This window comes from Morone saxatilis, unplaced genomic scaffold (genome assembly GCF_004916995.1).
Source record: "Morone saxatilis isolate NCDOM2014 unplaced genomic scaffold, NCSU_SB_2.0 Contig4, whole genome shotgun sequence".
In the NCBI taxonomy this organism is placed as follows: domain Eukaryota; kingdom Metazoa; phylum Chordata; class Actinopteri; family Moronidae; genus Morone; species Morone saxatilis.
In genome coordinates, this window is record NW_023339984.1 from 2,642,087 (window position 1) to 2,657,871 (window position 15,785).

General features: G+C 40.8%; 1 protein-coding gene across 1 annotated transcript in view; it reads right to left on the reverse strand.

The window, feature by feature from the left end:
* Positions 1–15,785, reverse strand: part of sorcs2 (sortilin-related VPS10 domain containing receptor 2) — a gene marked incomplete in the record, with an annotated part of 290,079 nt that overhangs the window by 213,576 nt on the left and 60,718 nt on the right. Inside the window, 1 exon segment of the mRNA XM_035675658.1 lies at positions 8,638–8,705. Within this exon segment, the coding sequence (XP_035531551.1) occupies positions 8,638–8,705 (68 nt within the window).

Sequence of the window (15,785 nt, forward strand, 5' to 3'; positions counted from 1 at the left end):
TTCGTTTGCACAGGACTTAAGGAGGACTTTAGGACGCCCTGCTTCTGAAACACTGCAGATGCATCCAGTGGGCACAAGTGTTTAGAATCTTTACAGACAGGTACTGACCATGTATTGCAATATAGCTGATTTACATCCAGCTGGGGACCTTTGCTACATGTCGATCCCTCTCTCTCAATTCATTTCCTGCCATCTCTCTACTGTCACTATCTAATGAAGGCATAAAATGCAATATCCATCCATCAATCCGTTCATCTATCCATTATCTATAAGCAGTTGTGGGGTGCTGGAGCCTATCCCAGTTGACATTGGACAAGAGGTATGGTCCACACTGGACAGCTCATCAGTCTATCACAGGGCTCAATGAAACTGAGGTTTAATGAATGTTCTTGAAATGAACAAGACTAAGAGTCTGAAGCCATGCTAGTGGCTCTGTGAGCCTGTGAACTAATGCCAACATCAGCATGCTAACATATGATAATGCTAGCATGTTGATATTTAGCAGCTATGCCATCTTATTAGCACTAAACACAAAGCTGAAATTGACAAATTAATAAATAAATTTGAATGCATGATGGCACTAATGAAAGTTAAGGAGATCAACGTGATTGCAATTCATCCTTTGGGGAGCATGAATGTGTGTGCAGCAGTCCATCCTATAGTTGCTGCGATATTTCAATGAAAACCAAAAATGCCAAGGCTCAAATGTGAATGCTTAAGGGACTAAAGCATTATTGTTAAAAATAATATTTAAGGTGAGGGGTTGACTGGTGGGTTTTACCAAGCATCAATGTAATGAAAGCAGCAATGAGAAGTAAAATATACGATTTAGATTAACACTTAATCATCTTGACTTTGTGAATCAATCTCCTATATTCTCTCAATAAATCAACTTGGTTTTGGACTCTTAACTCTTAACTCTGGAGGTTAATTCATTTCATTGTAGTCTAATCAGGCTTCATCATCTTTTACAGAGGCATTACATTTCAATTATGGTGTCACGCGTATTAGACCAGTCAATCATATTTAAAGTGATTGACAACAACCTGCTAACTAATTAATTTTACCTAAGTAGACTTGTGAGTGTGCAGTAACACAAATATAGTCTGGATTAAATGTACGCCTACGCCTGCTACTGGACGGCAGCGACTTATGATTTGGACTCATGGGAAGGAAAGGTGAATGAGTAAGATGTCTTATTTAATAATAAAGTCAGCAAAGTGACAAATAAGTTAAACAAGCTGACTCACAGATAGCTGGCTGCATCTCTTGTTTATGTTAAGGAAAGTGAAGGGAAAATAGAGATATGACCAGGTCTCCTGCTCCACCCAAACACAATGAATTATCCATCACTGAAGCAGCTCATTGATTCCTTCATTCTACCTGTGTTTTTCATTCCTTCCTCAATACATTTGCCCAGAAAGGTTATTTCATCTATTTTCTGCTAGGCTTGACGTTTCTATATGTTACTGTAATCCCTCAAAGAGGTCTATATAGTTCTACCCAGCACTATGGTACGCTATGGTCTCGCTGCCTGCCATCTTAGGTAGCAAGCAGAGCTCTCTTGGGTGCTTTCTCTCTCTCTCTCTAGGCTGTGAAATATGCATGATGGAGGGAAGTGATGAGGTGGTGGAGGTAGGGGGGCATAGGGATGAAGGGAGGACGATGCTCTCGCCTCGATTAAGTATTTACGGCACCCCAGACCATCTGGACCCAGGGAGAAACACTGAGAGAAATGTAGAGAGAGAGAGAGAGACGGAGCAGAGAGAAGAGAGAGAGAGAGAGAGAGAGAAGAGAGAGAGGAAAACCTGAGAGGGAAATGAATGAGTGGAAGTGAGGGCAGGATGAGGCGAAGAGGAAAAGGAGAGGGGAAATGAAACATGCTGTCTTGATTAAGCCCAAAAGCGTGTGTTTCTACTTTGTGGCTCTCTCTCCTGGTTTAGTTTGGGGAAATGTGATCTGGACCCTAGGGAGGGCTAATCATCAACACATTTGTAATGGTGGAATAACTGTGTGTGTGAGTGTGTACGTACGCACATCCACATCTGAAACAAACTGATTAAGGAGGCATCAAAGTGGGAAGTGAGCTGTAGATGTGCTACCCTGCAGCCAATAAGCCTCAAAGCAGCGGCTTCAAAACATTGAGACAAATTGAAACAAAGATACATGATCGACTGTAGCCTTAAGTTGTTATTACAGCTTTCACTCAGTCTTTCACTTTCTCTGTATTCTGCAATTGTTTCTCACTGTACTGCTGCTCATTTGTACAACCTAAAGCCATGCTGTCAGACACTGAAATTCATATACATACAGTACGTTCTAATGTTATTCTCAAAATGTGGCCGATGTCACCTCATTTTCGTTTAAAGCGACAGTTCAGGTTTTTTGAAGTGGAGTTGTATGAGGTACTTATCCATAATCAATTACTTACAGTCTGTGGCAGAATACAGTGCAACGGTCGCAGTGGAGTGCGTAGGAATACAAAGTTCTATGGTTAGAGCCAAAGAAAAAAGCTGTCTGACAGTGAGGTAAAGCAGTTAAAACATTCTTTATATACATACAGCATACACTTAAAAATGATATTGATTGTTTGAGGTGGGCATTTTTTAGGTGGCTAAATACTCCCATCCACAGCCATTCAATGCTCTGCCTCTGTGCCGGGATCCCTGTCTGTTTGTATCCAACTGCTGACCTCTATAACTATCCCTTTAAAGCTAAAATCTCTGAAGCCATACTTGGAAAAAATCCATGTGTGCATTTCATGTTCAGTACTATGATGTAAGAGGATATTGTTAGTCTTCTTTATTAAAAATTGCAACACAATGGATGCTCTCTGTACGTGGTCTGCTTGGCGGTGTTAAAAACTGAGCCCCCAGTAATAACACTGGGCTGTGAGTGGATTTTGGTGTATTGGGCACTTTCATTGTTGTAAGACATTAAATTACTCTTTTTATTAGCAATATTTGAAAGCAAAGCATTTTATGCCCTTAATCTGTGGGGAGCCAATAGTAAGTCAGTTGGCTCAGCTGAAGAACTGTACAACAGGGATGCTCTCAACCTGCTTGGCTGGAGAAGAACTCTCGTGTGCATGGAACCATGAGGAAGCCTGAACAACTCTTTTGGCACTGAGCACGATATACAAGATACAAGAGTTGACCTTCTCCTTCTGTTCCATTTCTGACAAACTATCCTCTCAGGATGTATTTGCTACCATTTGCTGCTATTTAGGTGGTTTTCTACTAAGTTGAGATTTTTTACTATTTCCAAGAATAAACTCTGTGTCTTTTACTATTTTCTGTAAAACAAGTGTTCATAAACAGAAAAACTTAGTAAAACATTCTCTGTGTTGCATTAAAGGAACTACAAACTGTAGGATTTCTCATAAACATTATTGCTTAGCATTTCAAGAACAAGAATGAAGTGGCTGCCAATCATCTCAGCAGTTTACAGTAATTATTCAAATGCCTAATAATGAATGTGTCAATCATGTCAACATTTCTGTGTTGACATGATTTAGAAAAAGAAATAGCTCACTTTTCTTACTCTCTTTTGTAATGTATTACGTTATCATGACCCAGTTTCCCCACAGGAATCATCAAAGCTTCAACTTCCTGTATCATCCCTTATGATCTCCCTGATTGCTCTGCTTCTTGAATGCAGCTTTGAAGAGCGGCTTTTGTTACAGAGAAAGAAGACGTAAATTTTGAATTTGAGTCCATGTGGAGAGAGGAGGGTGAAGTGTGGATGTTGGAGGACTGATGTTTGTCTGTCTGTATCGGAAATTATCGGAAATTGCTCCGATATTGCCGCATCGGTATCGGCGAGTACTTGAGTCCAGGCACTGATCCGATTACCACGTCATTTATTAAAATTAAGTAATCTATTTCCGGTTAGCTCCGTTAAGCTCCTAACGGTAATTGGAATCGGTACTATACCCACAGCACAAGTATCGGAATCAGTATCGGGAGGGAAAAAATGGTATCGGAACATCTCTTATCCATAGCCACGGACAAATATCCCTCTTTCATACAAAACAACACACACAAAATAAATGCATACAACGTATACAATACAGATCCATATAGATATACATGCAGATCTTTATGCATGCATATAAACACATGCTTGCAGAATTTCTTCGTAAACCTAATTTATCCTTATATGTTGTGTTTGGAGTGAAGCATTTACATATTGAATATCAATTAAATTGGCTCGTTGGTTATGGTTGATAAGGCAATTCTGACAGTTTAGCATATATGACGGACATATTGTCAATGGTTGTGTTTGTGGAAGTGTGCTTTGGTTGATCTACTGTACATAATAATAAGTGCTGGCCTGTCAGACGATCTCTTCATCCATAATGGAGCAGTGGAACCCCCCGGCGCGATGGCTACCAGCCCCCCTCGCCTCTTCAAAAGATGTGTGAAGACAGCATGAATTATATATACCCCCCAACTCTCACACCAACACCCTGTTTATGTGAGTGTATGATTACTGTGGGGGTACTTGAGGTCAAACAACTTTTTAAAACCAAAAGTGAGAATATAAATACTTGGATTGTATGTGTTTCTCTAGGTCTGTTTCGAAGGCTAAAAGCCAATATTTAGAGGGGAGCGAAGCTTCCAATAGCCAATGTTTGAACCAATATCCAATATACCTGGATTAGAGCCCCAAAAATTGCAATTCCAATATATATCTTGTAAAACAATGGGATGTTCCAATATACAACCTTTTTTTTTCATTTTAAGGTTTTAAAAGCCTCTAAAACTGGATTTAGCCTTTGGATACATTAAAATCAGGATATTATGTGGTAATCTGATCAAAATATGATATTACAATCAATTATATCCATCAAATCACAAATGGACGGCACTAACTGCCTAATATTTGAGCCACTATCTACCATCTAAAAATGAGAAATTCTTGCACTGAGGATTCAAAGCCAAAAAAAGTGAAGTGCACATCTGCTCCTTTCAGTCTGAGGATCAAAAAGGTTTACTGAGTATTTCATGGCTCGACTTGGAGCAACAGTCTTAAGGAGAGTTCTGTCAGCCTGCAGTCATCACAGAGTTTGGTAATGCAGTGGCAAATCCTCATGTCTTTGCCAAATCTATAAGCACCTTTCTCTCTGTTTACTCTGATGCCGTATCTGAATTTGATCTGTATTTAAGGCACAAGTCTGGACAAGTCAACATGAGAGACAGATTCAGGCAAATATCTTGTGTCAAAAGTGTCCTCAAGCAAGACGCAGAGTAGGAACTCATTGTGGATGTCATGTTCAACCTTCCACTTTATCCACCATCTGCCATTGCCAGAAACTCTAAAAGCTGTAATATCTTGGAACTAGAAATAGTCCCTACTAACCCTACAACATGAAAAAGAAGGTTATCTATGCTCTTAGAGATGATCTAATTACTTCAAGTTAATATGTCAAAATGTTTGCAGTAAAGGTCTCAGTATGATTCAAACAAAGCACTTGTTGGATTGCCTAACAGCATCAGAAAATCCTGTAGCACATAGCATATCTAAATACAGGAAAGGAGAAAGTTGACCGAGTCTTACTCAACTGATGCACAGAGCAAAAAGGGGTGGGATTTAGGAAGGGTTAATTCTGTCATGTCTACAAAAACACAAGACACACAAAAGCTACAGTGTTCTTGGAGAGTGATCCTGGAGGCAATGGGATGCAGCCAGGAGGAGGCCACAATAACATAAACACTGTTCAAACAACACTTTCATAAGAACTTGTCCATTTGAAGCATACTGAGTCCTTAATGTTTTACTGCTGGTATGGCATGTTTAAACTAAAAACTAAATGACTAAAATATTGTTGAAGGTTGGGAAATTCCCCTGACTGGTCTAACAAGACTGCAGAGTAGAGGTTGGTAGTAGTCCACAGACATTAAACAGATGTGTAGCTATAACACACAGGCATGCAGCAGGACATCAGAGTTTTAAGTGTCCAGTGTATCTCTTAACTTCAGGGGTCCAGACCTCTGACTGCTGTAATTTACCTCAGCCACAGAAAACACAACATCACTGCCACTACAACATCAATTATTGACCAGACTCTGAACAACCTGAAGCTCCTATTACCTAGAAAGAAAGAAAGAAAGAAAAAGAAAAAAGAAAGAAAGAAAGAAAGCATTTTGCCAACAGGCAGTTCTACAGCCTCACATGGATAAGTGTGAGTAATCTTCCTACTACATTTTATCATATTTTTACTTGCGTACATGCATAAACTGCCTGGTAAAGCTTCACGTGGTCCATGAATTGCCACTGACTTTCTTTCCCCTCTCTTCACAAAGAGAGCCATTCTCACGCGACAAGTGAGATGTTTGGAGCTCCTTTATCAGCTGTGTTATAGCCTGCAAACCTGGCCCCGCCATAACAAACTGGAGGACAGACATACAGGAGTAACAGGCAGCAGTGGTTAAGGAGCCAGCACTGATGCCAAAGCCTGGGGACAGACAAAAGTCTCCACAGCACACTGGGAAACAGAGTGTGACATGGCACGAAGTGTGGTTATGGTTATGATGAGAAGGAAGGAGCTAGTAACTTTATTAGTCCTGTTTTCTCTTAAATAAATCTTGTTTTAACTTTGAACAGACATGATATAGTTTATACTGACTGACCTTCTTTTGATGACTGATGAAAGTCTTTGTACCTCCAATGACCGATCTATCAACTGTATAGTTATCATCTTTAGGCAAATACAACTACTTGGTTGTGGTTTGATCGCCAACATGGTGTACAGTCAGAAACCAACCACAAGTGTTGGTAGTAGATGGCGCAAACAGCTAAAAAGTCACAATTTGTACACCCAACTATCCACAGGTATTGCTGCTATTATTATTTAAGGGGGTCACAAGATGTCCAAGGAAAATAATAATTTATGAATAGCAATAGCATGTTTTTTGTCTACGGATTAATTGGAACTTTATTTTTAACAATAAATGCTGACATACTGTACTTATCCTCTATTATTTGTTGTGTAAGTGCCCACTGGATTACAAAACAGCATTTTTAGGCCATTGTGATCAACAAAAATTCCATCAAAAATAATTTAAGGTAGTTTAGCACAGTGAGGGAAGTTTTCCCAGCTAACACACTTCAGTCTGAATGAGTTCTCTGGTCCTTTCTCAGGGCATAAGTGAATGACACTAACTGGCTGATACTCAGTTGTTTGGGTTGAATCCACATAGGCCACTAACAGTTCTATGTGTTCAACTGTGAAGACACAGGTTGTGTGCTTTGCCTATTGATAGAAGACAAGCCTCTGTAGACCACCACTGATCTAAAAGGGCCTTAGTTCATTAACTCGGCTGCCCTGAAAAACTTTTCTCCTCTCTGTGCTGTTAACTTTCCCCCTGTGTGGAACCTGGCATCTTGATCTACGCCACCTGACAGGCCAAGACGGCAAACCCATTCATCTTCCCCCATCTCCCTTGTTTGATCCTACAGCTCTGGGACTTCAAAGCCTATAGGCCAGTGGATTGTGGCTGTCCACACACCACGCCAAGCTGACAGCTACAAGGAACTGAGGTACACCCCACACATAATACCTACCAAGACGTGGTCAGAGAGCCTTATGGGTCCTCTTAGAAACATGCTAATTTCATGGTAATTTCTGCTTTTTAGACAATGATGCCAACAGGCAGACGGCCAGCTTTTTCTGTCTCTGCCAATTTAGGTTCAATTCAGATTAAATTCAACCACTTGCTGTGTTTTTTCCTTTCTCAAGTGGGCTGTCCAGTGGTGAATCTGCAGCATTATTCATACACTGCAACAATTAAAACATCAACAAGGGAAGGATAAAAATATGTACATTATTCATATCTGTCCTCCAGGGAGACAGGCAGTCAGAGCTAATGAGCGGCTGAAGCTTTGAAGTCATGGAGCCCTCAGTGAGGTGAATGGCATGAATTAAGTACCACCATCAGACACGTTTTGCTCTGTGCGAATGCCTTCTAGACGGCTAATTTTAGCCAGTGTTATGAGCCCTGTCTTGTCTATTTTCTAAGTTTTTATGAGGAAATTTGAATATAATTAAGTTTCCTCCACACTCTTATCTATGAGAAGGACATGCTCAGCTACAGAGCAGCACCTCAGGAGCTGGTAGGAAGTGGATTTAGAATAAAGAGGAAATTAATATTCCATGAGAATATATGTAAGTAACACGATACTCTTGTTGTGAAGTTGAGCGGAATGCATTGGTTTTTCCACCGCTCAAAAGCGAGACAAGTGTGAAGTGTTTTTGGCGAGAGACAGCCTTGCTAAATAGAGGGAGCTCTGCCAGCCAGACTTGACCCCTCTCCCTGGCACTGCCGGTGCCCATCGTCCTGCCCTGTGCCATGCTGATATGCTATCTGCCCAAACAGATGCCCGCTCTGGCCTCGCAGCGCCACTCTCCGGTCCCCCACTTTACTCGTAGCTGCCTGCTGATGTTTTGTCCGCTCAGCACTCCGTATCACTCTTGTCTCCTTGAAGAAGCACAGCAGAGAGATAACCGAGACCTGCACTGACCTCGCTGTTAAAGGGAAGCTGCTTGCTGATGAAAGGTCTGCGTGAGTCTAAGGCCAGACATGACATAAAGACATCTAGTGAGAGCAAACATGGTGTAAACGTTTGGCCTACCTCCACAGCGAGCTCTCCAGCACCTTGGTGGAGTCAGCGTGGTAGTACTTGGTCAGGATCAGGATGACCTGTAAGACAAGGTAGCAGAGAGAGAGACATTTAATGAGCAGTAAGCCACTACTACAGAAAAGGACTGGTTAATGCAGTGGACACTGGGGGGCACAGAGCCAAGTGTGGCATGGATGACCAACTGGGAAAAAAAGTGGAAAGAAATTATGGTTGATTATGGTTTGTGTGTGGACAGCAAACAATTAAGAGGGCTCTGTGATGCTAATTTTTAATTTTCATTTAATTCACCTTGGCATATAATACTAGTAGTTCCCCAACATTTTTAAAGACTGATATCATTACTACAGTAGTACTTCAACATCAACATAAAGTGACTACAAGAACCACTGGGTTGCAGGTTCTAGGAAACAAATGAGGGCTGTAGCCAGGATTTTAAAACTACTGAGGCCATTACTCCAAGTAGCCACCCACAACCCCTCATGACACATGAAAAAGTCTGATGTTTCTGTTAATTTATATGATTTCCCATTTTTATATTTTTTTCTTTTAAATATTTTCTTTATTTCAAAAGTGTTGTATGTACCAAAGCTTCCCTACTGATGCTGAAGACCTACTGTACAGCAGATATAACATTTTGTAGCTAGCTGGTAAAGAAAGTGTAACGTCTAATGTTTTTGTGTGTTTATGTCTTAGTTCCATTGCATGCTAGTGACCTAAAATTTGTAAATGACTGCAGCTTTAAGAACTCCACAAAACAAGCTAGGCAGGGGTTCCCAGAATCCCCTCTAAGTATTTTTCCTCATTTTCAGGTCTGAAAATAATAACGTCTCCAAAGTCAATCAATACCCAAAATAAGATCTTTATAAATCACAATCAATCAAAACAGCCAACCCTATTTCTTCCATTGTTATTCCAAATTCCAAAAAATGTGATCCAAGATTCTATTTCTCTTTTTGCTGGGGACGTCCTACAACCCCCTCAAGCACCCCTGTTGGTCCTCAGACCCAAGTTTGAAAACCACTTTTGTAAGAGTTAGCTGAATATTTTAACAAATGGATCAAGATCTTCGGTTAAATGCTAGCCAGCAATAACAGTTTTACTTAATGGCTGATTGTGCTGCAGTAGATTGAACATTGAGCAATTTCACCAGAAATGATTACTGATGTTGAGCTACAGTGGTAGCACAAATGTTTTTTCCTTTCATGTCTCTTTATTATAATATCATAGTTTAATGTTAAAATAACTACAAACTGGGAATAACATTGTTCTTAATTTGTTAAATCCTTTTTCACCAGTTTTCCATTTTAGATTTTTCTCTCATATTTTTTGGAACAAATTCAATGACGAAAAACAACAAATACAGGCAATGTGCACAGCTGTCAGTGTTGTTATAAATTTCACTGGACCCTAAAGGCCAAAAAACAGTTTTAGGCAGCAAGATGAAGATGGAATATAGGTTTTTTAATCAAACCTATATTTTAAAGCACCATTGGTCAGTCAATAGACCGGCATAACTGTGGCCAATGTTTGGCCAAGATTTGAAATAATCTCTCCTCTGCATTTATATATGAAAAAAAAAGGCAACCGTGGAGGAACTCCATCTGCACTGCTGCTGATTTCTATGCTGAGTATTGTTTGAGGGTGCTTGGAGAAACTATTACCCTGAACAAATAACAGTCTTGTTTGCCACTTTGATTTTAAAGAGAGCTCACACAGTGCTTCCCTCTGTGTTCCTCCTAGCCTCCTTTGAGCAAGCAAAATTACAAATTTTGCTTAAGCAGATTTTTCTTGGGGTGATTTGATTATGAGATCTTTATTTTAAGTTTCTTTTGGGCTTATTAATATTATTACTATATTTCACAAAAATCAAAAGACTAACACATAGGGATGAATCATTCATGTGACCGAGACATCTTGGTCCGGGCACAAACCCCATGCGTGTACACCGGATCACAGACTCTTGTCTTTCATATTTCTGAGAACTCCTGTTCTTGACAGCTAGGTCTGCTGGGATTTGTGTTGCCATGGCAAGAGTGCCAGTGGGTCAGGCAGCACAGTGGGGCCTAGTGGTGTGATTGACAGGCCGGCTTGCAGTTCTAGGTAGTGGAGCGAGAGAAGGGCCGAGGCCTGCCTTCAGGCAGAGGGGAGTTGATTGGCCAAGGGGTCCTGCCCAGAGGCAGCTGCCAACAGCAGGCTGTGTTGAAGGTGGCTGCTGCTAAGGAGTCAAGCTGGAGAGTCTGTGCAATATGGACACCCCTGATACATCTTAATGTGGAAAGCAAGCACTGCCTGTATCACCACATTGTCTGTGGTGTTAGTACATGACTATGGCTCTTATTTTTAGGCTGTATGTTACCTTAAATTTTTGGTGGCTTGCAGAACAAGTGTATGAATATTTGATGCTCTAGGTGGCCTTTGGGTGAAATATGAAAGACAGCTAAGTAACCTAAGTTCAGGACAAATATCTGGTTGATGTATTTGTCAGATAGGATGAAAGCTGTGCTGTCTTACTTAGCTGTCTTAATAAGATACCTGGCTGGAGGCCCAAATATTTTCTCAAATATGTTTTCATCCATTAAAACGTTTAGCCTTATAAAACCTACCCTCTAGCATGAAGTAGAGCCTGCATATTGCCCTCTTGTGTCAGAGCCACTGAGCCAGCAGCAACCAGTTGCAGTTAGTATTCAAAAGGAAACCCTAAGCAGTTTTTAAAAGACCTTCCACTGAGGCGGGGCTGGTCTCGGTAACTGTGAAAAAAGAGTTTTTTCTGCACAAAACTAAGAGTTGGTCAAAGCAGAGCACCACAGCTGGGGACACACAGAATGAGCTTTGAGAGCTCTAGACCAATTTCCACAACACAGACTGCCATCAAAGCCGCTCAGTGGAGTCTCTGGGCACTTGGCTCAAAGCAACCCAAACCCGCGAGTTCCAACCCTGGTGGAGCTTGGCTTCCAAAGATGTTTATGGAGTCCAGAAAACCGGAACAGAGGACATTTCCCCGAGCAGAAGCCCGCTTGCCAGGGCTGATAACAACCTTGGTAACAGCCCTAACAGATGCAGTGACAGCATACAAGCTGCTTCTTCTCTGCCTCTAACTGTCAGAAAAACTTTCTTTGCTGATGAGGAATTAGACAGCATCCGTATCTGAATTTGTGAGCGAGCCGGCGTGTGAGGCTCTCTGAGTCATGCAGCATGTAGCAAGTGTTCCCCGATTGGTCGTTGGCCTACTGTGACTCAACCGGTGTCTCTGGAAGCAGGCTGTCCGCCTCTGCACAGCTGTCCTTCTCCTAATGAGATACTGGTGCAAAGCTTGACACTCTTACCATGCAGGCAGAGAGGCAAAGTAACAGCACTGGTCTCTTGACATACGGATTAGATCTACCATGTTGCACACTTAGTACTTGTGCTTCCCTCAAGCCAATCTTGGTTTCTTTTTTCTTTCAGCTTTAAACCTCCAGTTGAAAACTCAAGCTGGTTTTTAAAGCTGCCATTTATTCATTTTATTTATTTATTTTTATTGAGTATTAGTTTGAAACACCTTTTTACACATACAACAGATATGGAGTGACATTAGAATGCATTTGGATCTGTGTTTCTGTCCACCTAACAAATGGAACTCCAATGTTCACTCTATTTCTAGTGACATTTTACTCCCAAAAAACTACAGAGAAAAATATCTGGCTCTTTAGCGGCTTAATATTTAACCGCGTTCACCAGCTAGTAGCTTACTAGCTACACTAATGAACAGTGGATCAGATCAGTTATCGGAGCTTTCTAGCAAAAAGGATCTGCAGAGCTGTGTGAATCTGCAAACTTGATAATTGAAAATTCTCTGAGGGTTTGTCAACTACGAGCTCAATTTTTACATTACATGTTGCAAATTGTGATTAAAGCTTACATCGAATATACATTCAATGTCGAGGGAGGGCAAATACACTACCTGACTTGACTTTAGAAATGTTGGATATATGCAGCAAAACAGCTTGACAACATATATAAACCACATAATCAATCAATACATATAGAGCATGTACCATGTCCCAGTGCTTGGTTAGAAAAGCAGCTCCACATAAAGATATAATAATAAATGCGGTAATACTTTACAGCCTCTAACAACTTGTGTCCTTCCTCTGACACAAAATACATTTGGCCTGCTGGTTATAAATATGCCCTGCCTTCAACATAAATCTATAATTACACTGTAGCTTTCTCATCAAATTGCATCCCCTGTCTTGTACATGAAAAAGAGAAGGGAAAAGAATCTGTGCCTCTAAGGTCTATCAGTCCATCAGGCCCATGAGATTGAGGTATGCATCATTCATCCAGATGCCAATGCCAATAAAATATTCTGCCTCTCTATCCCCATGTTGAGTCGGTCGTCAAGGCCTAAGTTCTGCTCAATTGGAAAATTATTTTTCTTTGGGGATGAAGTGGACAGGGCAAGGATGTATTCGGCCATAAATCACTACTGGCAGGAGGCAAGGAGAGCGTTTATTTGGCAGCAACATACCTAGCCACATTGACAAAACTGCTGAACAGCACAGAAGCCTGATTCCTCCATTGCCTCTAGTGTACAGAGCAGTGTGTTAAGACTACAACTTGGTAGCTTCTACCTACAGCTCATTGGACTAAAGGGCAAAATTGGCACAGGCTGAGAATTCAACCAGAGCGGTAAGAAAAAAATCCCCCCTTTTTTTCGAACTGCAAAGCTATGCCAGTCGGCTGAAAGTCAGTACAAATAAATCATAGAACCACACTTAGAGTCAACAAGTATTTAAAAAACACGTCAGTCTGAAGCGAACATAGTCTGGGAGCTCATCCTTTTCATTAGCAATATCCTCCTTGCAAGGAAGTTTGTGGTGAACTTGGTGACCTAATCAAACTGTTGTAGACGAAGTATCGCTCTATTGTAGCCACCTTGTAATACCACAACCACATAATCGGCCACTGTGGGTTTCTTGTTTGTAAGCTAGTGGACAATGAGTGTAATGGCTTTTATTGGGGAAAAGTCAACAGGGTGGTCAGGACCCCTGGATGACTTCATACAAGAGCTACAAGAGACCCTATTGAGAGTCAAGCTCGTAGCCGAGTTGACCATGAACTCCAGCTTGACAACCACCGTTTGTCCCCGAGACATTCCCATCAACTGTGTGTCAATAGAGCGCTATCAATCAGCTATTGAGGAGGGAGAAAACGTTAGAGAAAGAAAGGGACCGGAGGGGAAATAAAGACAGACAGACTCAGAGACTCTGAAAAAGAATGCACTCATTCATTTTTTTAAGCAAAAACAGTGAAATACAAGTACTCCATCCAAGTGTGTGACACCCCCACCTCATCCCTCTGGGGCGCTTCGCATTCTCCAGAAAGAGACCACACGCATAAACAATTCATCACAGTCTGTGATAAAAGGCAGGAACTCATTTGGAGATGAAGCCCAATTTATATTCTTTGGGCACAAAAATAAATTCCATGCTGATTTAATTTGGGGAATGACTTTGTGCTGATACTTGAGACGCCATCTCTGTCTCTCTCCCTGTCACACAGACACGGAAACACAGACACACTGATGGAAGTGTAGACACGCCACTGCATGAAGCCTTTCAATTTGTTGGGTAATCTGTAACCTTGACTTAAATCTGTGTCTTAATTTGATAACCAGAGTACAGTAGGGAATCAGACAGGAAGAGAGAGAGAGAGATGCCATGCAACAAAGGCTCTTGGCTAGATTCAAACCGGGGATGTTGCAGTTACATATCCTTCTAACTATCCCCTGAGTGTGTCACATTCCAGCTCCGGAGACAATGTGCTGTCATTCTAGTCAATGTCCAACACTTGTGTCACTTAACCCTTTCACTACTTTGAGCTCTCATGTGGTATGAAATTCACTTGGGAATGTAGAGAAATGCATATATGTACTTACAATTTAGGTAAACTGTATAGGTCCTATTAATTACTAAATGGATTGCTATAAAATTGTATGCAGACATTTATGGAGCCAGGGGGATGAACCCTACTGATGTTTGATGTTATCTTTTCATTTGTGTTGTTCAGTGAAATGTCTTGACAACTGTTAGATAGACTGTCATAAACTATGGACATTTATGTTCAGGTTGGGATGAACTGTAATAATTGTGGCACCATTATCCAGTCAACATTTTAATTTCATATTATGACTACATACCTGCTAAGCAAATTAAATTCCCATAACCCTAAGGTGTACTTTACAGCTACTACACTACACTACGTAGCATAGCATGTCATCATTGTCACTGTAAGCACATTAGCATGCTACATTTAGCATGTACATGTAGAGAAAGCACAACTGTTTATTTTCTTGTTTGTTGGGACTTGTCCCAAGTCTGTGAAGCAGGTTAAGGAATGATGTTTTTTATTCTGCTATGCACTAGTCAGTAAAAACAAAATAAAGATAAGACTGTGAGCTAGTACAGTAACTGAAAGGAGTTAAGTACAACCACAAAGATATAAATGAGCTGCAAATGTGTATTCAACAGCTTGTAAAGCTGTCAGCAAAACAACTCTAAACAATAGAAGGAAAGAGTGCTTGACGACACTTCTGAAATGCTGCCAGTTAAGTTTTTCAAGGCTGTGCATGGCACAAACAAAATTCCATTTATCTTCATGGTATGCAAGCACAGAGGGAATTTGAGACAAATATCGCAAAAGCACAAGTAAAACCAAAATGATTTACTTGATACCAGCAGGAGTAAGTGAGCAACTATGTTTTTTTTATTTTATTTGGGTGAACCAACCCTTTAAACAAGTGACAATTAGCCATTATGTTCTCATTCTGTAGTTTAAAACCTTAGCTGGTTATCCAAAGGACATTTTACTTCCTCTACATCCCTGTCCTTGCTTGCTCAGGCACACACATAAGAACGCTTGTATAAAATAAAGTACTTCATTCATCCAAATAGTTCCCTATTACCTCCATCCTTCCCATTCAATGGTCGCACTAATGGTTCAGGACACCAGCCGCCACTGAGTAGTCACATCTGGTTGAAGTCGTTTTTGCTTTGGACCTTGACCGCACTCTTTATCTGAGGCCAGCCAGTGACCCACAAACTCGTTACCATTTTAACAGTAGTTTGAGATTGCCACCATTCATTAAACTGCTCAGG